General features: G+C 41.0%; 1 protein-coding gene across 4 annotated transcripts in view; it reads right to left on the bottom strand.

Annotated features, from left to right (window-relative positions):
- Window positions 1–25492, bottom strand: part of SERGEF (secretion regulating guanine nucleotide exchange factor) — a 422577-nt gene that overhangs the window by 386177 nt on the left and 10908 nt on the right. For all 4 annotated transcript variants that reach the window (XR_014711938.1, XM_084630056.1, XM_084630055.1 and 1 more), the window contains exons 5-8: window positions 25397–25457; window positions 23944–24057; window positions 22203–22265; window positions 19440–19598 (exon numbers count right to left, since the gene is read on the bottom strand). Coding sequence is in view for 3 of the 4 variants with exons in the window: in XM_084630056.1 (XP_084486182.1) it covers window positions 19440–19598; window positions 22203–22265; window positions 23944–24057; window positions 25397–25457 (397 nt within the window). In the remaining variant the exon portion in view is untranslated. The remainder of the gene's footprint in view (window positions 1–19439; window positions 19599–22202; window positions 22266–23943; window positions 24058–25396; window positions 25458–25492) is intronic.

The raw sequence follows: 25492 nt of genomic DNA, 5'->3' as shown, positions 1-25492 counted from the left end.
CAGATGGAGAAATTAAGGTACAGATAAAAGAAGTGACTTGGCCAAGGTCACCCAGCAGGCCAATCGCAGAGTTGGGAATAGGTCCCAGTTCAGTGCTCCAGCCACTAGTCCACCTGCCTGTTCTTCCTCTTTTCCCAGGAGCATAACAACACCATTGACATAAAGATGTGGTATTGTGAATGCCGCCAATGCCAGCGAATGAACCAGGAACCTCCAGAGCTGAAAGCATGAGTTTCTACAGTGTGAGCTAAAAATCTCTGTAGCCAGAGGAGATTCGCACCCTCTGTGGGTTAGGGACAGAGGGGGACACATCACACGCTGACCAGTGAGTTACACTATCTCAAGCACTAGCTCTTTCTTTGGTGACACCAATAAGCCCTGAGCTTAAAATGCTGGTGGAGAGAGAGGCCAAGAAGGAAGAGAGTTTTCACTACTCGCTTGTCTTTTTTCAGCTTCACCATTAGGTTAAGTGATCAAGACTTTAACCATAAGCTGAGCTAAATCTTGTCACAGTCTAATCTAATTTCAATTCAACTTTTAAAACTAAAAACTGATATAGATAATGGTAACCTGCTTGGTAAGTGACCTATCTTGCCATAAGCACATTCAGCCAATGCTCCATAATCAGCCCTGGGTGCCTGAGACGTCGCAGCTGAAGCTTAAAACGTTTTTGACCTTTGAAGTCCTAAATGGCTTAGAACCTACCTACCCACGCAAGAGATCACCTCTTCCCCAGTATTATATCACAGTTGAGATCCGTGGAAGAACTTGAGCTGAAGCTCCACTGATATGAACAAGTGAAGGTCCAGGAATGCTCTGTGAGGATCCCAAGGCTCTGGAATTTGCTCCCCTACTTTGACCAAAATAGCGCAGAGGAAAACTTTCAAAAACGCCTTAGTGACTTAAGACCTTACGTCCCACTTTCAAAAGTAACCTAGGCATTTAGAACCATAAATCCCATTGACTTTCAATGAGGCTTAGGTACCTAAGAGCTTACATCACTTTTGAAAACAGGACTTAATGGTCTTCAAGGCATGTTGCAACTTTCATCTTTTTTCCCCAGGCATTTGAAAATGTGAGGAAATATAATTTGTAGGGCAAGGCAGATTTGCAGTGGGTTAGCTTACATTGTTGCACTTAGGATATACTATTAAGTTCCGTCAAGGGCACCTATAGTATATGAATAGGCATCCTTTCTAGCACTTCAATATATTAAAATAAATAAAAATAAAATCACAGTATTTGCAAATCAGACTTAATATAAGAATCTCTTGCATGTTTGAGGTAAATCCTAAGAATCGAGCAGACAGCTGCCACTGAAAACTATAGCCTTATAGCCTTAATAGCATCTTATTTACACTTAGAGCACTCCCATTGACTTCATTCATTGACAGCAGAGATAGGTTAATAAGAACTGATTTTCTAAATTTCGCTGTGAATGTCATGACTGATTTTCAGTCTTCTAACTCTGCTAAAACAAAAGCAGTTCTCACTGAAACATTAAAAGGTGCTTCTCAGACTGGGGTATTTCCCTGCAAATGTTTTGCTTTGTACCTCATTCTCTTTTTTTCCTATTTTTCTTAATAATGGGTAAAGCATTGGCGGGGCGGGGGGGGGGGGGAGAGGGGAGGGTGTTTAACCTATTCTCTTCATACTAAAACAAGACTTAACCTCACCAGGCTGGGAAAATATCAGAACACAAAGTGAAACTACGAAGGAGCAACTCAAAACAGGGTACGGATTAAAACAATTAGGCAACATTAGCAACAACTGTCACTAGTACTCCAGTGGTAACCAGAGAGAAGAAGCAGACACAGTCACACATAGCACTGAATTCTTCCTCCTGAAAGGAAATTATATTTAGATTGATTTCACCACCTGTTAGAGCTACTGAATGACAGGTGGTATGCTTTCTCATATGCAAGGGGGAACCATATACTTTCAGCTGCAGTGACTTAATTTACATTAAATGAAAAAACAAACAAACATGGAAGAACAAAACCAAAGCCTTCAGGTGAGAGCACAGGGTGTCTCCCATGTAGCACACTGCATCCTTCTGTCTCACAAAATGTCAGCTGCCTCTGCGAACAGGAAGACTGCTCAGAAATGGACATGCATAATATATTGAAAATACTGTTATAACAAATACAAATATCACCACAGGTACCCTCTTAATACCCTCCTTTCCCACAGGCAGAGTGCACTTTACCCTCTGCTATGTACAGACACTTTCCAAACTGTCACATCCAAAGATGAGTGGAAAAGAACTGCAAAATTCAGCATGGTTATTTTTTCCATTTTAAACTCCTTGACAAAAGGCTCTCAGCAACCAGCATGATCTAAATTTAACTGAGACCCATTTAAATCCTATTTTCCAAAGGGCATCCAAATCTCAGCTTGCCAATCCTCTCATAATACATTTTGTTTGGGAAAGTCTCTTCATATTCAAATAAATGTATTAAGTCCCATCTTGCTTAATGCCAGTCACTTACATCTCTATTTTAGGGAAAACATTTAAAACAAAATTATTTTGGCTTTAGCACCTTCCTGGCCTCCTCTTTTTATGCAAGCAAAATATGGCATGACACGCTTATTAAAAATCATTCCATTTAGTTCACTGACTCACGTCCAACAAAAAAGGAAGGGGAAAAAAAAACACAGCTGCTCCATAAACTAGACTTGAATTACTCTATAACTATTGTTAGCAAACTATTGTTAAGAAACAGTACACATGAACAACTCTGAAACACGGAATGGAAAACTTTTAGGGTAAACCTCAAACCTAATCTGTCCATTGTGATATAATCAGCGGAAACATTTTCTTCAAGATTGCGACGGTGTAGAGGCAAATCCCAGTAGGGAGCAACAAGATTACCAGGAGTATAGAATTACAAAATAGTAAAAAAAAAAAAGAATTAACTACAGCTGTAGCACAATTACATTCAGAAAACCAGAAGCAATAGGAATGCTGATTTTCTATGGATTCTGGGCACCATCAGGGAGATGGAGCAGTTACCAGTGTTCTTCCTGATGTGTAACCATCCCAGGCATGTAAAATTAAAAATAACATCAACGAGGCTGCTGACCCCTGAACTTCAAGGAAGAAAGTGCTGTAACAATCCTTGGCCACATATTTACAGACATTATGGTAACCTGCAAACCACATATATTTTTGTATGTAACTCAAGACTTGCAGTGAGCCAACAACCAGCTCTGCTAGTCAGTTAAGAGAAATTATATACAAATGTATATACAAGGGAGGGCAGTTGCCAAGAGGGAATCACCCACACAAAGTCAGAGTCTACCCCAACAGCTTTTGTTTATGTAGCTCTTGTAAAAAGGAAGCACAAGCAGCTTGTCCATACTGTAGGGCTGAAAGTGAGGAAGAAGGACTGGAGCTCAAAAAGATGAAGCAAGACATCATGGGAGGTTACCGTTGTGCTGAGTAGAAACCACTGCAGCAATTAAACCTGGCAAGACCTGGAGAGCGAGCACAGCAGATCCCAGATTTTCTGAAATGCTCTAATAGCATGATTACTCCTGGATTCACTGGGAAGTGAGCCCCCAGAGGCAGGCTCTTCTGCAGTGGCCCTGGCAAAATCATTTTCTGTATTAATAATAAAGCCACGTTCTTGCAGGATTTGAGTGCTGTGTCAGGCAGTCTACTTTGCAGATGGGCTTTTATTAATAGGTTGTCTATGCTGTGATAAATTTGAAATCCTTGCTGTCCGAGATCAGAAAAGAGACTCACCATCAAAGCTCTGGCAGCAGACGACAACCTGAAAGGCACTGCTATGAATTGACCATGTTGATTGGCTGCTGTGAATCACAGGGTATTCTGGGGTCAGAGAAGTACAGATAGGCTTTTTTCAGGTCCAAGCACATTTCTTTGCCTATTGCTTGAATCAGTGCAGTATCTCTTTTTTTCTGATAGGTCAAGAATGGATAGGTCCAGAACGAGATGGAAGCCACCCACAGATTATGAAAAACAAAAAACAAAAAACAAACACTGAATAACAACTGCAACCTCCTTGGTCCAGAGAAAACTGACACTTTTCTTGGACTCTAATAAATTAGTAAAGAAAAGCACCACCTTTAGGCTTCAGGCTTAGACTCTGAGGTGGAGAGTGAGGCATCAGTTTGTGGAAGACTGTGGAAGGCTCTGTGGTTAAGAGAGCTTTTGGAGTGAGCCAGCTTACAGCGGGGAACCATGAACAGCCGTCTAGTTCTCTCACTGAAGGGAAGGAGCTGGCAAGTGAGTAAAAAATAACTCACTATGTGTGTTGATTGTGACCTAACTGCAGCACCACGCACTCCCCTGGAGCTACTTTCTACTGGTCTTCTGTTCCATTCCAGATACTTAGCAGGACCTGCTGGACTGGCCACCCTGCAGCCCTTAGAAAAACTGGCTGAGCTGGTGATGAGGAGATGCAGGCTGGGTCAGTCGAAAGCAGCAGGTCAGCAACGGGCGAGCCATGGGTTTTTCTCTGCTCTGTAGACATATCCTTAATCTCTATGCTTCCCATAATCACAGCTCTGCATAATGACTGTAATGGAACAGCTTTCTTCATGAAGCATTTTGTTAGCTACAGATGAAAAGTATTATAAAACAATTATAGTCATCCCTCAAGATGGCATTTTGACATCCCCTACACACTCACTTGCCTCTGATTTGGCTCCTGTTCCCAGGAGAGTAAGTCCAGCATTCCACGTCAGCTTTCAGCCAGCTGTCTGCCAGGAATCAAATTGCCAAGAACTCTGCCACACAGTTCCATCAGCCCCTATAGCTGCAGCTTCCATAAACTTTGTAAGTTAAACGGACAGTGAAAGGTCAATGTGTGATGAAACTGGGAACTCAGTTTAGAGATTTAACTAAGGAAAAAATGAGCCAATTCCCATGTGCACCAAAGATCTTTATTACTGCTCCTGTGTATTCCGAATGATCTGTAGATTCCTTAAAATTGATTTCTGCTAAGCTTTAATTCCATACATTTTAGAAATATTAACAATGCTAAAGTTCCCAGAATTAAAAAGCAACTTGAATCACAAAATGACTGACCAAGGAGACTAGTTTTGACAAAGCAAAACAACTATAAGCAGTCAATAAAGTCTAAATGAATGAAAGTCAGCTAGTTCATAAGCAACATATTTTCACCCATCAGAACAAATAAACTAATGTACAACTGGTGCCCATAAACAAACTTCATTAGGTAACCACATAGTCCAACCGGCAACCGTACAAACATTGATTTAGCAAGGAAGTACTGTGTGTCCAGGACTGACCCCACCAAGGCAATATAAAAATCATTTAATCAAATAAAAATAAGTGATATTATGCTATTTTATGGAAGAACAGTCTTCAAGCTAAGGTACTGGACTGGGACTCATGAGATCTGGGTCCAATACCAAGCTCTCCCACAGACTTGCTGTGTGCCCTTGGATGAATCATTTAATTTTCTAACTTCCCAATCTGCTTTCATGTTGTATACTTTTTCTCCCTCCCTTTGTCCGTCCTGTCCAGTTCGAATGCAAACCATCAGGGTGGGCCACCTTAATGTGTCTCAAATTGGTCACCCAAAAACTGAGACACCCAAAAATCACTAGTCACTTCAGAAAATTAGGCCATATCAGTCATAGTACTATGACATACTAAGCCAAACACCTCACCAGGAAAAATATTGTAAGAGGATGATTTAGTTGAAACTACAGCTCATGCCAATGCTGAATGTATATTCCATGATCTGGCAATTCTCTGTCAAGCTTCACTGTTTTAACTAGCACTTTCACTTCCAAAATATTGCATAGCTATATTGTTCACTTGTCACAGAGATTCAATAACATCAAAAGGTATTTTATGGAACCCAGCAGCAGATAAGAACCAGCATTAGCTGCAGTCATAACTCTCTAGGATATGACAGACCTTATCAAGCAGATCAATGCAAAGTAATCTGCAATCGTTTTTTATTTTTATTACAAATCACTTTACACTTGTCAACAGACCAATCTCATTATATCTCAATGAGTTATAGACAATGACCTCGTGCACAGAGATGTCTGCCCATGATTAACGTTATCATGTAGTGTTCAATATCACCTGAAGCCTGCCATCTTTTCTAGAATGTGTGAATTGGGAGTGTATAATATTGCCAAAAATAATTTTTAACTTAAGCAAAAGCTGTTCCACAATTGCCAGAGTTCTCTTTGCTGTATTAATACTCTGCCAAACCCCACTTTATATTGGTCCGCATTTCACTCTACTCATTTTTACTTAGGCATTGTTTAGTGTTTAGGCTAGAATTTCTTCTTTTCCCACCCCGGTAAGTTAGGTCCTACAAGGGCTTATTAAACATATATATAACAAACTCAAAGTACCACAAGAGGTTATTACTGACCACATATTTCTGCTCAACTCTTCATTTTGTCACCTCATCCTCCCACTTTCCCCCATCCCATTTGTCTCTTTTGTTCACTTGTTGTCTCCTCTCTCACACTCCTGGACAGAAAGCTCACTGGGGATGGATTATCTTCTTTGTTATTTGTCTGTACAGTTCCTAGTAACAACAGGGCCCCGATGACTGAAAAAACTACCAAAGGAAATGGTGGCTTCTCCATCTCTTGATATGGGGGGGAGGGATAGCTCAGTGGTTTGAGCATTGGCCTGCTAAACCCAGGCTTGTGAGTTCAATCCTTGAGGGGGCCATTTGGGATCTGGGGCAAAAATTGGGATTGGTCCTGCTTTGAGCAGGGGCTTGGACTAGATGACTTCCTCAGGTCCCTTCCAACCCTATGATCCTATGATATCTTTTAATCAAGACTGGATGCCTTTCTGGAAGAAAAGCATTAGCCAAACACAAATTACTCAGCTCAGTACAGGGGTAACGGGTTGAAATTCCATGGCCTGTGTTACATAAGAGGACAGACTAAATGATGTAATGGCCCCTTCCAACATTCAAATCTATGAATCCTTTATTAAGGAGGCTACTGTATTACAAACAACAAATAACAATCATGACAGCAAGCAACAAGCACAAAGACTGTTATAGTGTAACTTTTCATTGCATGGACAGGTAGTGCAGACTAGACAAATGGGCATGGGAGTGGAAACCTGGAAGTTCTGTGTTGCAATCCCATCTGTGCAAGTGACTAGCTGAGTGGCACACAGTAAACCATTTAGCCTCTGCCTCAGTCTCCCCATCTATAACATGGAGATAATAATAGCTGTCTACCTATCTCACAGAGTGTTTGTGAGGATAAATATCATGTTACAGAGATCCACTTTCCTATGCACAAACCCATTATAACAAACCCTTCCCATTGTTACTGAAAAGCAGCATCGCTGATGTTATTACATTAATAGCCAGACCCTGCTCCCTTTAACCTGAAGACATCATGGAGAGCGAGATCAGCTCATAAGCTGAATTTCAGTTTCTTTTTTAAAAAACACTGGGTTATGTAATAATCACATAAGAAAAGAACATTTGAATATGATGACTAGACTAGTTGAAAATACAAGAAATTCAGAAATGACAACGCACCTTCTTCATTACACCCAACCATTGCATCACATATGGGAGGTAAGAACATAGTTTTCCACCAGATGTCTTTAGAACAGCAAATGACCTTACCAGATAAGATGCTTAATGCAAAAGGGCAGCCATACAAGTAGTTTTCAGCCTTAAAACCACCAATTATCCACTGTTTTCTTTAGTTTAAGACCTGCCAATGGTTTTGTTACTTTGATTTGACCGATCTCTAATATTTTATATTTTCTTCCAAATCTCAAAATCACACTCCCTCCACCCCTGAAAGCTTAACTATTCTGCATTAGAAAGAATGTCAGAGACTTCATTCAAAGTGTTTGATTGTCACCAACTGGCATTAAGCGTTTGTCACATTCATTCAATTAACTGCAATTTATAGTCTGCCTACTTCATATCTGAAAAAGTGTCTTGTTGAAACTTTGTTTTATAATGTAGTAAAGTCATTTCACTTGTACTGCATCTAATCCTTTTCAATCATACTACAGGTAGAAGAGTTCAAAATGGATGTTACAACCAAAGAGGGTAGCATTTCACAACACGCACCACCAACAGGGCCAGGATAGCAGGCACTAGATTCCTGGGTGATATCTTTTATGAACCCACAACATGTCACATGCATGTGTGTCTGACGGGAGAGGGATGAGTAAATATTTCTTATGGAAGTATCCTCCTTCTGGAAAACTCTGTCATTTGAGAAAGGAGCGTGAAAGGATGGTGTAAGGCACTGGGCAGAACCACTAGCTCCGGAAGATGAATAACGAACCCTTTCACCAGCAGAGGAATTTCAATCCCTTTCCTCAAAGCTTTATTTTATTGACTCAAATTAAGGATCCTAAACAAACCCAAGCCACTCAGAACAGCAGGTCCCAATTGCCAGAAAAATATTGTCATTAAAAACAAAAGCATATAACTCCCTATCAAAACAAAATACTCCACTGAACACACAATTCTCCCCTTGGGGAGAGACAACAAACCGCATGTGGCAGGTGTTAGTCACATCACTTAATGCACTACTGGAAGACACTCAGATACTACAGTGATGAGGGCAGTATAAGAACCTATACAGAACAGCTTTCCAACTTCTTAGCCGGCTGGGAGGGAAAAGGAACCATAGGCAGCCCATAGGCAGCCCCAGCCACTTTTCCTCTACCTTTATAGCCCCACACTCAATCTCACATGCGACTGCCAGTTAACCCCCTCCAGCAGTGGGGCTTGTGACGTACACTTTTACATTATCATAGATGGTTTTGTGACTATAGCACAGGACTTAGAGTCAGGAGACATGGGTTTTACTCCTGATAAGACCTTTGAAAAGTCACCCAACCTTCCAAAGACTTGGTTATTTCCCTATCTGCAAAACAGACAGGAAATTAACCACCCTCATGGGGAAGTTGTAAAGTTTGGATTTATTCACATAAAGCACTTTGAGGTCTTCAGCAGAGAGGCAATACGACAGAGCAAACTACTGCTCAGTAACACAGTAGTAATTATCTTGTACACTCCACGGACAACGGTTTACTTTTCAGAAGTATCTTTAGGACGCAGGGACAGAAGTCCAGCCTAGAAAGCATGTGTCAGCTGAAAAACGGCTCAACAGAAAAAAGAGAGCTGTGGTCAGCAAGGTCTTGGCCAGAATGAATGAGGTTTATAATAAGAAGGCAAAATAAGTTCACATAAGCAGAAAAGGAAACAAAAACTCCCCAGCTTGACATTCAGCCCACTGCTATAATCCTTTCCCAAGATATTCTCCCTCCACCCCCTCCCAAGCAGCCAGTTACCACTGGGGGCAAAGGAAGGAGCTGAGACCAGGGTAACTCTTTGTTTCCAAGAACCAGAGAGTGCTCCTGTGCCCTGTCATAGCACTATTTAGTAATATAAAGTGAGAGGTGTTAATTAGTATACAAGAGTTTAGAGTTTGGGAAAGACTCCTTGCATCTTTCCCTCCTTCCCCACAAAAAGAAAATAAAATAAACCATGCACCCATTTTTTCCATAACTCCAAGAGATACATGGGGCAAACATGCTGGCCCACACAGACATCCCCCAGGGTATTGGTCTGTGGATTGTGTGTAAGGGGGAGGCACTAACTGAGCATCTGTGTGCATACACTGCTCCTGCTCAGAGGAACGGTACAGGTTGCCTCACCAGACTGTGCCCTATGGAGGCAGCTGGATTGCTGAAGCAGAGAACACACCCGCCTGTCTACTCTGCTCTCACCTATGCAGGGCAGGATTTAACCCATATTTGCATGGAACATATGAAATATAACATTTTGGCAATCAAATTCATCAAGCCAATGGTGTGCTCAGTACTGTAGGAAGAGTACATCTGAGCCACCCACGGAGGAACAAATGCAATGAAAGCTCTGTTAGAAAGAGATGCCCCTAAAGGCAGATGTTGCCACATCAATATTGGCTACTAAGTCTGGAATAATATAAATTGCACTTTGCCTCTTGGCAAGGTAATTTTTCTAAAGGTCTTCTTAAGAAAGGAAATGGAAAACAAGACTATGAATCTCCCCTTAACGGCAGTTAATGAAAATTCTAGTATTTATGTAAATCTAGGCTCTAGTAGGTCAAAGCTATATGCCCAACATACAGTTAACCTCCATTAAATGTGAGCTCCTTAAATGACTGCACCTTATTTAAGGTAGCCTTTACCCAAAAGCAGTCCCTTCTGCAAAGGATTCTTCGGCTAAAATAGGGCAGCTGAAGAGCTGAAGATAGGTTCCCCTTAACAACGGAGGCTTTACTGGCACTAAGTAAGAGCCACAAAGCAGCGCTTAGACTCCGATGGAGCTTCTCAGTATTCCAAGGCTGGCAAGGCATCCCTTAAGGGCTGCTTCTGAGACTTAATTCAAAGCAGTACCGAAAGGGACCTCTAGTGGACTGAAAATGTACTGCTTAGACTTCAGAGGCCAGTCTCATCTGTTGCACTACTGCAGCCACACAGCTGTAGCTCTTCAGTGAAGACTCTACCTACGCTGATGGGAGAGGTTCAGCTGGTTTAGCTGCGTTGCTCAGGGGTGTGGATTTTTTAGGTCGACATAAAGCAGCTTACATCGACCTAATTATGTCAGTGTACACACTACAGCCTAGTCCTGCTGATGTACGTACCCTACGACACGAACATAATAACTCCACCTCCACAAGAGACGTAGGGCTTATGTCAGTGTAGTTAGGGTGATGCCGTCTCTATGCAAACGTTGCATTACTAATATCAGCTCTTGGCTGTCTTGTCAAGAAAGCTGGGCAGCTAGAGCCTGGCTGCCCCTGGCTTCTGCTCCCAGCCGCCTGGCTCCGCACTTCCGGAACCGAGAAACTCAGGCAGCCACTCACCACTCCCGGCAGGGAGCTGCATGGAGCTGACAGCCCTGGCTCTCAGCCCCCCACACTGCTCCTCTTCAGTCAGTGGAAGCGCTCCTGGTGAGGATGCAGATCACTGACAGAACGAGGGTAGTGTGGACATGAGCCACTGCAGTGGTGGCTGTAAATCAACCTAACATGGTTGACTTAAGTAGGTAGTGTAGACATGTCCTGTGCAATGTAGTTATACCAAATTAATTTCCTAGCGTAGGTTAGGCCTTACTTAGCTGCATTTGCACTAGACCTATTACATTACTTAGCAGCAAATGTGATGGCCTTACCCAGTGGTGATAGAGAAAGAAGATACCTGTGCAAGTACTGCAGACAATGACTGGAGATTTCCATTTGCTTCCAGTGGAATGAGTTATTGCCTTCATCCAAATCCTAGCAGGGATGGATCCCCACTTGCTTTAAAGGCATTTATTGGACTCAGAGAGTATGATTCAGTTTTGCTATGTGGATGACTAACATGCCAGAAAAGACCTCATAAAATAATTTTATTTGCGCTAACTGGTTTGATGCTAAGGGACATCCAAGGAAGTTCAGATTCAGTAATTGCGTTTGGCTTCAGGATTTAATGCTACTGAAGCTGTTTTCATGTATTGCTCCTCTGAGACTTCTGAGAGCTGCAGTGAGATTTGCAGAGGAGGCAGAAATAGCATTGTAACTGCACTACTGAGATACTCCCTCTAGGTGAAGGAGCTGGGAATTCTTTAGTTGTATCAAGAATTTCTTCATCCAAACTCAACTGACGTGTAATTTCATTTGATGGTACATGAAAAATAGATTAGTGAATTTATTCAGGAGAATACTTAGATAATAAAACAGCCCAGATTAAAGAAGCTTATTTATCTGCCATCCCAGTTAATCAGGAAATCACTTGTTTTGAACCGAAGATGATGATTCACCTTCTGTAAGTCTAATAAAGGCTTTTCTCTCACACTTTTGCTATATTTAGGATTGCCTTCAAGTCAGGTGAGTTCTACTCTTTCAGAGAGTAGCCTAATTTACATCTTTAGCTTTCCAGGAGAGGGCTCAGTTCTCTTTTGAAACAGATGAGCAGTAACTTCTAAATTCACACTGATGTAAACATGTTGAGGGAGACCACAAATGACAGCTAACGCTGTTATGCAAGGTGAGAGGGTGCACTTGCTTGTGTTTATAAGGCATTGTCTATTTTGAAGATGCCTGCTGTAGCAATGACTGTTGCGGCATTGAGCATTTTGCTGGCATGAAGGCAGTGGTGACAAAAATCATTGTCTAGAGCAGTGCTGTGCTCATTAGCTGCAGAGAGCACAGCTGGAACTGGGAACTGAGGCATGAGATTTGGATCAGATGCGTACTTGATGTGGAGAGCAATACTGATGTTGCAGTCAGTAACAGAGGTATTGTTACAATTGAAATTTGTGCCTGAAAAGTCACTCAGCATAAGAATCAATATAGGAAGCAAAGTAGAGACTAATACAGGTGTTTAATTGATCACTAGGGATCTAATGCAAAGCCGACTGGATGCAATGGGAGACTTTCTATTGACTTTAATGTGCTTTGGACCTGACCTTACTGTACAAGGTAATTCTTCTTGAAAGAGCACAAGGAGAGCTGTACAAGCTTAACTACATGTCTCCTTTTGTGGGGATCCCGGGAATCAAAGCAGAAGCAGAGGGCCTGCATTGAAGACCTTCACCTGCTACTGAAAATAAGATAGCACAAGGGGAATGAGAGACCCAAAATTACAGAGACTGGAATACTCTGACAGAAACAACCCAATTTTAGAAGGATAAAAAATGAGACTTAAAGGAGATCAGTTAAGGCGAATGTGAACACAGAATATAGAACATTCCGTGAAAGACAGCAACAGCCCTAGTCAGACAAGCAATTCATGTTCCTCAGAAAAAGGTATCTTAGTCCTGAACCAATGAATTTTGTGACAGAACAAACAGCAAAAAAACAACAATAGAATGACAGAGAGGAGAACTTTCATCATCATTGGATGCGATGGCATATCTTGCATGGAAAAAAAAGTCAGGCATCTCCCTAACCTCAGAAGTGAGTTTCCAGCTATGATGAAGGAGAAAGTAGGAAGAAATGAAAAGCACAAATATTGTTGAACATTGCCCTGCAAAACCCTACCAACAGCATACAAGAAACACAGTGTTTAAAAATAAGATCAGTGTAAATATGAGAGGCAAAACTTAATGTAACTGAGGGGGAAAAAAGGCCATGTTGCTTCCTTACATCTAATAATGAAGAAATAACTTCCTGAGACATGTTTACACAGTGTCAAATCAGGGCAACCAAAAAAACAGCCAACTCTTCCTCCAGATGGTTGCTTTTAGCAACATCGCTGTCCCATTTACTTCTTTAATGTTCTGTTTTCTCTGCAGTCAACTGCTGCTTGTCTGAGCAGATAAAAATCAAAATGTTTTGAAAGAGAACATGTTGGAATAGCTGCATTTATAGTTTTAAGTATGAGCAAAATGTTCAAGTTTTACCCAACCCTTTTCATTATATGTCTTCTCTGATAGATAGTATTTTACAGACATGTTGGCAGGAATTTAAACTTTTGATCTGGATGATGCTTCAAAACATTTATTGGGCCCGAATTTGTACCGCTCTCCCAAATTTTCTCTCGTCCTGGTGGGTCCTGAAACAGAGAAGCTTAAAGTAACTTCTATTTCAACTATTATATTTTGTTGTGTTATAGACTATTAACTAAGTAAAATTCTCACACAACAAAGTTCCTTCATTGTGATTCTGTTTGCTGAAGCCAATTTGAGTCTGATGTTTCTGGTGATAAACATAGATCCCGTTTCCACCTTCCATAGTAGACAAAGTGGAGAAAATATCAGACTTCATCCTTTTTTTCCCCCCTAAATCCTTTATTTCCTCAATCCATCCATGTACCTCAATCTGGTGATTTTAGGTCCCTCTTTTACAGGGGACTCTGGAACTGGTCATGAACTCAGCAGCAGGAGACTCAAGCAGCCTCTCATTCATTGCAGGGAGAAGGTCACATAATGGAGGAACACATATTAGAGAAGGGGTAAAATTTTCAAAAGTGTCTAAGGGTCTAAGATTTTTAAAGGTATTTAGGTGCCTAAGATGTAGATAGATGCCTAATGGGATTTTCAGAAGTGCTTAGGTGCTTGAAATCAATGAGAGTTAGATGCCTAGGTACTTTTGAAAAGGTCACTAGGCACCTATCTGCATCTTCAGGTGCCTAAATACCTTTGAAAATTTGGCCTTATGGGATTGAGAATCTTAAATCCCATTGATTTTAAATAAGACTTATGTTCCTATGTGCCTAAAAGTCACTTTTAAAAATGGAAGAAAGTTCCTAAGTCACTTAGTCTCTTTTGAAAATTTTGCCCCAGATCCTTAGAGGGTAGAAGTCAGTGTAGCTCCATTTAAATTATTTTCAAAAGTGTTTTCTCTATTCGTCAAAATAACCTGATGTTAAAGAGTGTGGTTGTCAAAGCTATTTATTTGTTTCAGTGTTTGCTGGTGATAAATATCTGCTACATGAAGTTTCACATAGCTAATATTCATTGCCAACAAATACTGAAACAAACTGATCGCTTTGGCAATCACCACTCTTTAAAATCAGGTTATGCTGACTAACGTCTTGCTTCCCCCACTTCAGTGTCAGCATTAATGGTGGAACCACTTTTCTCATGAACCCTACAGTTAGAGATCAGTGCTTTTATTCCACCTGAAAACAAAGTTAATACGCTTTCAAATAGTGCATTGCCTTGGTTATAGCTCTAAGAATTCTCAAGACAGAAGCCTCCAAAAACAGGTTAGAGTTTAAGTAGGGTTAAAAAAGTTAAGGAAGTTGTCAGATTTGTGCAACTTTCATGTGATGCATACCTCATGAATCATGAGCGCTAGTGATAAATGTTATCTGCCACTAGAATGCAAAAATGCTTTGGTATCCAGTGATCCATTGCATTCCACTCGTTTCTAGCACAACAGTTTGCAATATATCAAACATTATCATAGACATTCTTCTCTCACACCAATAGTATTATTTGATACCATGCTTTATGGCACCAATCCAGCAAAGCACTTAAGCATGTGCTGAATTTTAATCAATGAGACTATAGTACTCATATGCTTAAAGTTAACCACCTACTTAAGTGCTTTGCTGGATCAAGGCCTAGCACAGCAAATCCTGAACCTTGGACCAGTGCAATAATTTTAACTCTCTGCAGATAATAATGCTGGGAGATTTGTCGCCCCTTCCTAAATACTGTCTTTAGATAATCAATAGGAGCATATGAATGGTCACATCAGGACAGACAAAGAGGCCATCCAGCCCACAATCTGACTCTGGCGATGGCTTAAAACAGAAGTTTAAGAGGAAAGAGAAGACCCCTCTGGGAAGTTCTGCAAAACTACCAGGGAAATGCTATTTCTTGACCATGCCTATCCCACCCCACCCCCAAACTGACAATCAATGTATACAGCAAAGGCTAAGGATTATGTCCTTTGTAATTTATACTAGCTAACATAACTGCAAATGCTATTTTTATTCTATACAAGCATTTAATCCTTTTGTTAATCTCAGTAAACTATTTGCCTAAATAATATGCTGTCATGAAGTAGTGGGTCCCTATGGATAGACTAAGCCCAGCTTTCTTGGACCAAAGCAGGTGAGCCCAATCCAGCTAGTTAAAGAGAGCTGAGCTACATCTGGGCCTATAAAGGGCTGCTAATGGGAAGCTGGAGGAGGAAGGACTGAAACAGGCTGCACCATGGAAGAAACACCCCCACATTGGAGAGGAGCTAGATCCTCTGGTGGATCCCTGGAGCAAGGGACCAGGGGCTCAGAGAAGCAGCCCTGGCGGGGGTTGCTCCAAGAAGGGAGCAGAAGTGACTGAGACTGGGAAGCTACCAGGAGCTGGAGTGCCAGAGACCCCTGGGAAAGGTGGCCCTGAAGCCTGGGGCCAAGGATAGAGTTAAAAGGCTGTTTTTTGTTTGTTTGCTAACCTCTGTTAAGGAAATAAACCTCCGTGCAAAAGATTGGGCATGGCAGCACATGCTTTGGAGCCAGGGAGAAGCTCAGCCCGGTGACATATGCTGCAGCAGCAAATTCCACAGGCTGCTTACATGTTACTAAAAATAATATTTCCTGTTACCCATTTTTAATGGGTTGCTTTTTAATTTATCCAGTTTCCTCCTGTCCTTGCATTATTGGACAGAGCAACAATGAAAGTGCCCCCAGCTGGCCATCATCAGATCACCAGTTATTGTACATACAAGTATCTCTATCACATTGCCTGACTCTTATATTTTCCAAGCCAAGGGCCCAATCCAGCATACGCTGCACACTTGAATAGTCCCATTTTCTTTAATTTCACATGATGACATAGGGTCTGCAGGATCAGATCAAAATCATACTCATTTTCTTTCATCTTGTCTCATAGGGACAGTCCCCCTCATTGTAATAATTTTTCCCAGTCTTGTGTGGATATTTTCTATTTTGCTGTCTATGAGATGGCTCACCAAAACCGAACAATACAGCCTAGCATCTTATTTTCTGGGATATTTTTAAATACAACTTTTTATTAGTTTTTAGAAGTGTAATAAAGGAAATCAAGAAAACTCAAGTACATGCAGAGCTAGTATTAAGAGAAAATGCAAAAAACTTAGTCTATTTGAAGACATGAGTACAGTGCTATATTATTTGTTATTTCCTCTACCACATCTCATTGCATAGATGTCTTCGATAAAGCACAAAATGGGGATAATACTTCCCCCTAACTCCTCCTGGAGTGTTGTGAAAACAAATGGATACACTCGAGAGGCACTCAGAAGTTATAGTAATGAGGGATGACATAAATATCAAGATTTACAGAGGGATAAATTTCAAAATCCATTACCATTTAGAAGTAGATTAAAGAGGAAATATTGGACCTTTTTAGGCTCCCAACCTTAAAAACAACTAAATCCCATTCCACCAGGTTTTCCTGATGCCTGACATATAATTTTTAACTGTCCTTTTTATAATAGTTTAAGAAAAATCATTTTGGGGTTCACAAGCGACCACAAAATAGTATAGACAGTGTGGTCCTGCTAGCATACACTTGTATAACTGCAAAGATGACTCACAGTACCATCCAGAACCTCTGTCTAGGTTGAGTTCAATCTTAAGTACTTATATGGCCTCTATTACCACAGTATCTGAACACCTTCCAAGTCTTTAATGTATTTCTCCTCACATTGCCTTCATGAGGTAAATAAATACTATAATTGTATCGTACATTTAATATTTGATATAAGAATTTTCTACATTTTACAGATGGGGAACCAAGGCACAGAGTCTTGCCCAAGATCACACTGGAAGTATGTGCAGGACCAGATTTACAGGCAGGCAACCCAGGCGACCGCCTGGGATGCCGGGCTTGGGGGGCACCGGGCTCAAGGTGCTGTTTTTGTTGTTAGTGACAAAAGGGAAAATAGAATGCTTGAAGTAATGTGTTTCAGGTATCCATATGTGGATTCATTTTTCACTAACCTCCTAGAATGTTCTGGACTTTTGTAGAATCTCATGGAATGTTCCAGGCTTTCTGAGAACTACATTTTCCTCAAATCTTCTAGAATGTTGTGAGCCATGCCCTCGTGGATACATAAGCGGCGGGGCATGGCCAGTCAGTCAGTGAGATGACAGAACAAAGTGAAGTGAAAGCCCAGCTTTGGTATTATTAACCCTGCTTTACTGTGTAATTATGAAGGTGTACTTGTGTTTTAAGACTTGAAGTCTGTAAGTAGCAACTAATAAAAGACGTATTTAAAGAGACACCGGTGATATAAGAACATAAGAATGGCCATACTGGGTCAGACCAAAGGTCCATCCAGTCCACTATCCTGTCTACCGACAGTGGCCAATGCCAGGTGCCCCAGAGGGAGTGAACCTAACAGGTAATGATCAAGTGATCTCTCTCCTGCCATCCATCTCCACCCTCTGACAAACAGAGGCTAGGGACACCATTCCTTACCCATCCTGGCTAATAGCCATTAATGGACTTAACCTCCATGAATTTCTCTAGTTCTCTTTTAAACCCTGTTATAGTCCTAGCCTTCACAACCTCCTCAGGCAAGGAGTTCCACAGGCTGACTGTGCGCTGTGTGAAGAAGAACTTCCTTTTATTTGTTTTAAACCTGCTGCCCATTAATTTCATTTGGTGGCCCCTAGTTCTTATATTATGGGAACAAGTAAATAACTTATCTAGCAAACCCCTATCTACATAACAATATAAAAGAACTACTGTTACATGTTAAGCATGGTAAAAGAAGTAACGTTTGATGACTTTCTAAGTCTGTGGAACATAGACTTTTGTTCTCCCTAATACTGTCTGTTTTTCCCCATAGAAAATAAAAGATGTCCCCAAAGAAGCCTTCAGGAGCTCAGTATAGGAAGCAAAAAGCTCAGTTGCAATCTAGTTTGCAGAAAGGGGCAAATTTGATGGGAAAATATCTAAAACAGGACTAGGGTTAATATTCCAATGATGTCACCTTCTGTAACACTCTAACACTGGTCCACCCAATGTTGGTGCACAATTCAATTTCTTGATGTTAGTACATTTCAGTTATTCTTAAAATTAAAAAGTTGTTATAAGCGTAGAGGAAATGAATTTTTTTTATTTGCTTACATATGGCATGAGTAAGTACAGATTTACAGATCCTAGCATGCAAACGTATTGTCTTATACGACAGGGATGAATCATGCATGTAAATCATACATCAAAGTTGCAAAATGGGCTACAAATGCAATAAAAAATAAGGTATTCAAAAGTTTAACAAATGGAGGAGGGGCAACCATAGACACTCCTCGCCTGGGGTACCATTTGGTTTAAGGCCAGCCCTGAGAATGTGGTCAAGCAATTAACTGAAGTCTCCCAAAGTCTCCCAATTCCCAAGCTAATGCCCTAACCACCAGACTATCCTTCCTCACTAACTAATGATGATCCCACTGCCCGGAAAAACTCCTTGCCCAGAGGAACCACAAGGAGCCTCATCAGTAGGTTTTCCTCAAAGTATAATTTCTATGGCCTTGATAGAAATTTGCCAGAGGCCTCTCACCAATGATGACCCTACAACCTGGAAACCAAAGCCAAAATCTTCTACCACTGCATGGAACACCACCAGACTCCCTTTTCTCCAATGACGAGGCTACACCTCGCCCAGAAGGCTGGTCCCTGGAACTTCTCACTTACTGGAGAGTTACCCCCTTTCTATCATCTGGTGATCTGAGCTGTTTGTGTATATTGGTGCTTTTGCAGCAGCAAGCATCTAAAATAAGCCAGATGCTCTTATTGTATACGAAGTTTTCAGAGAAGCAGCAGTATTCTTGATGGAAAGAAGTCCATTCCCCTACTTTTTGAAGACTATCACTGTACAGCTTGATCTGAAAACACCTCTGTGCATCACTTAACCGTGAGGAAGATCAAATTAAAATAATGTTTTGCCTAGAATAATGTGGATATTTAAGTATTTGCTCGTAACTTCTGGCTGCTTTTCGGATCTCCTACCTGTTTGTGCCACTACGTGCGTCCATCCACTCCAGACCGCTCCAATCTTTTCACCCGAGAAAAAATGAGCATCTATTTTCTGGGGCTCAACAAGAAAAGTCTCTTTACTCACTAGCTGCCCGTGTTTGTTGCTACCCCAAACACACAATTCTCCTTCATCTGAAATAAATACAAAAGTAAAGAAATTAGAGGGAAGCTACTTCTGTGAAATATCAACAGATGGAGAAAAATACAAAGGGAGGGTAGTACATTAATTCAGTTTCAATTTTCCTTATATATTTTCCCCACTATTTATACTCCTCTACACACACACGCAAACGCACACACACCCTGGATTGTAAAGAATAAAAGTAGCCATAAGGGCCCTCAACACATTTTCCTTTCCCAAGGCAGAACTAATAACTCCGCTCATGCCTCTCTCCACTACAAGGACATCGACTATCATTGAAATAGATTGGTGGATAATTACTATTTTTCTCTATTTGTTTAATAAAAAAAATTGCATATACACACACCACAAAATCACAATGCAAGCTGGGGTGTGAATCTGACCCACATTACCCTGCCACTGAATAACTGTCCACGTAGACCTTGCTGACACGCATTAACAATTTTTTGAATTTAGTATTCTTTGAAATGGGACTAATCAAAGCACATTAACGAACTGTTAAGAGAAACAATGAATGCCAAAACAGAATTTTTTAGGTTTTCTAAAGGACTCTGTCATTTTTTTCAATTAAAAAGGGGGAGGGGGGAGAAAATCAAGTAATTGACTCTTGTATTTGCCTAGAATTCCTCCCCAGAAAAAAGGAAATCTTCTTTTCCCCTGAGAAGTTATATGGCAGAAACAGCTAATTTCAAGGAAAGAAAAAAAGTTAAGTTTTTCTAAGGCTATAACCAACATAACATTTGTGTGGCTTACAATTTACTAAGGATGCTACAACAATCTACTTACCATTAGCCCCTTTTGTATATTTTAATGTGATCCTTGTAATTTGTACACAACCAAAGGCAGTACAGCATATGCCTATAGGCCATATAGTTGCTACTATATTGGATGTAAGTAGTAAGCTGAGCACTGAAGGAGTGAATTAACAGCTTCATCATCCTTTTTTTAAAATGTGCCATATGTTTTTGTAACAATCCTTTCTACAGTTCTGTAAAACTCTTTCAAATTAGAAGTGTTCCAAGTATCACCAACAGGTGGCAGGAGAGACTAAGCAGAAATGAAATATACAATAAACAGTGCCTCACATCCTTGTAAAAAACCCCTGCAGATTGTAGCTCACTTATAATTTAAAAACAAGTACTATAGTACCTTGAGTCAAACACACACCTTTAAAAGCTAACACAGGAGGGAGAGAGACAGAAATTTTTTATTATTAAATAGCTTTGGATCCTTAGCATAAGGAGCTTTGGTCTTTTTGTAGCCAAAAAGGATTGCTTGCTTAATCAAAATCAAGAAAATAAAAACATGGAAGAATAATCCATTTGCTACTTAAATAAATTCACATGTCAGTTAGTCTGGAATATATTGATTTTCCCCAGAGTAGCCTATACTTAGGGACACCTCAGTCTGCATGTCTTAGAATTCAATAAAACTCACATTTTGCAACATTTCCCCACAAAATTATTGCTCTCTGTAAATTAGCCCAAGTAAATACACTGGTGCACAGTTTAGAGGATGCTAGAGATCCCAAACGTGTAGTTTTACTCAAGATTTCATGTCTTCAGAAAGATTAATACATTTTCCATGCCTCAAGATTATAAATCTATAGCATAAGAAGCAACCATCGTATGTGGGGTCAGGAAGGAATTTTCCCCTAGTCAGATTTGCAATGACCTTGGGATTTGTTTTTTTGGCCTTCCTGTGCAATGCAGGGTGCGGGTTGCATGCTAGGATCCTCTGGATATATCTCACTCAATAAATTCCTTGCCATTGTGGGGGCCTCAATCATTGGTGCACCTCAGTCCCTCCTGTACTCTGCCTGTGGCACACAACAGTTTAGTCTCCTGTTGGCTGTAAATCCTTTGGCCTAATTTTAGTTGTTGGGTTCAGCGTGCAGGTAGGCTGGGTGGCCTGTGATATACAGGAGGTCAGACAAGATGATCTGATGATCGGTTCCGCCCTTAAAATTGATGGTACTATGAATCCTGTTTCCCTTCACGCAGAGCAATACTCTAGCTGTCTTTCCATGTAACATGCTGGTTCCTGTTTAGCAAGCACAGAAGAACTGACTGCAGAGTGCAAAAGGTAGTGTTTACAAAAGCGCCTGTATGATTTAGGAGAACACGTCCCACCAAGGTGCATTAATAAATCCCAGATTCTGCAACTCTTACTCACAACAGGTAACACCATGCGTCACAGAACAGCCTTGTAGAAATCAATGAAACTATTTGTGGAGTAAGTGTAAAAGAACCTGCCCCCAAATGACTGTCAAAAAATAGAGTTAAGTGGATTTATTTGCTTTGAACACCGTCTCCTCCCCAAAGAGATCCTAACCAGGGATGGGTGCTGGCTAGGATCTCTTTGGGAGGAGATGGTGTTCAAAGCAAATAAATCCACTTAAATCTATTTTTTGATAATTTACTCTTTCAAACAAATGAATACCACTGAAGTTATAGCATGCTGTGCTGTGATCCCATCAGATTTTACAAACTAAAGCAGAGCCCAGCTAGAACAAAAATTAAGAGTCACAAATATCTAGCTTCTAAATACATTGCCCAAGCCTACTAATACGTACATATATACCTAGGGCTTACCTGTAAGTGACACTGAATGGTAGGAGCTGGCAGTGACTTTTTTCACCTTTACATCTTCCAGACCTAGGAAACATCAGTTCCATGGAATAAGTACAGGCAAGACACAACTCTATGCCCAGATCCCTTGTAGTACAGAATAGAACTATATTACTTCAGAAATTGCACCATAAGTGCTGTGTATTATGTATTTTACATCAAAAGGTTTCAGCATATGGAACACAGATCCCAAGGAATTCAGCATTATTTGTCCAGGGGATTGTGAACCTGTGTTCCCATTCCATACCACAGACACACTGCAAACGACTGTGCCAGTTCCTGAGAACATATTTAAAATGTGCTGCTGCTGATGTGTTTCTGTGATTAAGGGGAAATCCAGACCCCGAGCCCTGGTCATGCCAGTTCACACTGGAACACCAAGACCAGGTGTGTCAAGGTTCCTCCCCCACTCTGAACTCTAGGGTACAGATGTGGGGACCTGCATGAAAAACCTCCTAAGCTTATCTTTACCAGCTTAGGTCAAAACTTCCCCAACGTACAAAATATTCCACCCGTCGTCCTTGGATTGGCCGCTACCACCACCAAACTAATACTGGTTACTAGGGAAGAGCTGTTTGGACGCGTCTTTCCCCCAAAAATACTTCCCAAAACCTTGCACCCCACTTCCTGGACAAGGTTTGGTAAAAAGCCTCACCAATTTGCCTAGGTGACTACAGACCCAGACCCTTGGATCTGAGAACAATGAAAAAGCATTCAGTTTTCTTACAAGAAGACTTTTAATAAAAATAGAAGTAAATAGAAATAAAGAAATCCCCCCTGTAAAATCAGGATGGTAGATATCTTACAGGGTAATTAGATTCAAAAACATAGAGAACCCCTCTAGGCAAAACCTTAAGTTACAAAAAAGATACACAGACAGAAATAGTTATTCTATTCAGCACAATTCTTTTCTCAGCCATTTAAAGAAATCATAATCTAACACATACCTAGCTAGATTACTTACTAAAAGTTCTAAGACTCCATTCCTGATCTATCCCCGGCAGAAACCAGCATATAGACAGACACACAGACCCTTTGTTTCTCTCCCTCCTCCCGGCTTTTGAAAGTATCTTGTCTCCTCATTGGTCATTTTGGTCAGGTGCCAGCGAGGTTACCTTTAGCTTCTTAACCCTCTACAGGTGAGAGGAGCTTTCCCCTGGCCAGGAGGGATTTCAAAGGGGTTTACCCTTCCCTTTATATTTATGACAAGTTGTTAAAGAGATACGCTTGGGAACACAGAGGGGAAACCTATCTGCAAGCCACAGCACATCTGCAGAGCCACTCCATGGAGGTTAACATGGCCACTCGCATCCCTGTAATCTGAGAGAGACAGGAGGGTCCATGGAGTGTCGAAGTCCCACTCCCAGCACATCAGCCCACCCATGTTCCAGCCCCTCCATGCTGCCACAGAACACAACTCCCTTACATCCACATCCCCTCTTTGCACACAGCAGCTGCACTAATTCCCACCGTGACCATGCAGGAGGGGGTCTGGATTTGCCCCTTACCCAGCATCAATGAATCCATTACTTCTGTAATGACCTTCTGTAATGCATCTGAATCACTGCAAAATTATGGGAAGCGTAGATAACACACCAGGGGGGTTAAAGAAAAGGTGCATTGTTTGTATATATGTACATGGTTTATATATTACTGTTCCCAGTGCTACTGTCTTTACAAAGAAAAAGTGTGATTCTTTAGTTACCTGTTACTTTACAAGGTTCTTTTGCCGTCAAGAAGGATGGCATCATTTTCCCTTGGCTTGCCCGGTTTGCCCAAGAAGCCATGCCTGTTCCCCACTGGAACACCATGCCACTTTCTTCTCAGTGCAGGCATACAAAGGGAAATTAAAACACAACAATTACTGACAAATTCAGTTGACTGGCTTTTCTCTTGTTAACTAATTTCAAAAGAGTGTTTGCTTGGCTTAGTTTATATTGGTGTTAATTAAAAAAGTTATCTATAACGAATACTACTTTCCACTTATACAACCCTTTTCATCCCAAACACACTTTACACACATTGAATGAATCCTGACAAGGCCTCCAAGAGACAGGTGGTTATTACTCTCCTTTTATAAATGGAGAAACCTGAACCAAAGAGGGGTATGTGTCTTGCTCCAAATCCCTGAGGGCTACATTGTGCAGTTGCTCAAGACTCACGGTAAGGAGAACTGCGTATTTGCACTGCCTCGAGAGAGGATATGGGACCGAACTGTGATTCAAAGAATCACAATTAAGTCCCACAATTCAGCCTCCAGTGGAGAAATAAATTCTGCCACCCCTTTACCTGGCACAGCTTACTACACTCTCCATGACAACTCAGCTGTGCTGGCCGACATGCTGGGAAGCAGTAAAGGAATAACAACCCCACAGAGGCTGATTTCCCTGCTACACTGTGACCTAACCTCTTATACCCAGTAGTCCTCTGCTCAGACTCCTATGGCTGGTCATAATTTAGCCCAGAGGATACAAGTATCCAGATCTGGATTATAATTGAGAATTGTGGTCAGAACTCGGGGGTGCTTGATTCCTAATTCTTGTTCCAACCACTAGACTACACGTTTCTTCCCATCTCTATCTCAGCCCTTTACCCCTTCATCCAATACCCAACTGTCTGGAACTCATATGCAAGTAACAACAAGAAAGCAATGTGCTGACTGTTGACTGCAGCAAAACCCTGCCAAATCCATAGAATGTCTGTGGAAGACTCCCCATCAAGCCTTGGAGAATTCTGAAAACAGATAGCAGGAAAAGGCCTGAAAGTTCATACAAACTATGACCCGCCACGATAGAGCACTGCTGATAGTAGGAGACCCAAGAAGTCATTAAGGGACAAATTTTCAAAGCTATTTAGGCACCTAAATAGCTTTGAAAATCTGTCCCTGTGCTCTTGGACAGTCTTCTTTCAGCACCATTTTTTAGAAAGAGGTGTTTCTAGCATATTCATTATCATGTTCTTGCCTAACATGCCTGCCCTTAACTTGGACAGGATTTTTCAGCTGTCATTTTCCTATGGCTTCTGTAGCGAATAGGAATAAAATCATAAATCCTTTCCCTCCCCTGCCTTCTTTTTTAATGTAAGCTATTAGACATCTCACATACTAAAAGTACTATTAGTTTCTAATTGAAATGTTAAATTTATGATGGCATATTCACCTGTAGCAGCAAGAGCATGTCTGAGTCCTGCAGCAACATTCACCACCTTCTCTGTGAGGGACTATTCAAACACAAGAAAAAATCATTTTTGCATTT

This window comes from Lepidochelys olivacea, assembly GCF_965140295.1.
Source record: "Lepidochelys olivacea isolate rLepOli2 genome assembly, chromosome: 6".
In the NCBI taxonomy this organism is placed as follows: Eukaryota; Metazoa; Chordata; order Testudines; family Cheloniidae; genus Lepidochelys; species Lepidochelys olivacea.
Note: the sequence above shows the minus strand (reverse complement) of the source record. Positions and strands in the feature narration are given on the sequence as shown.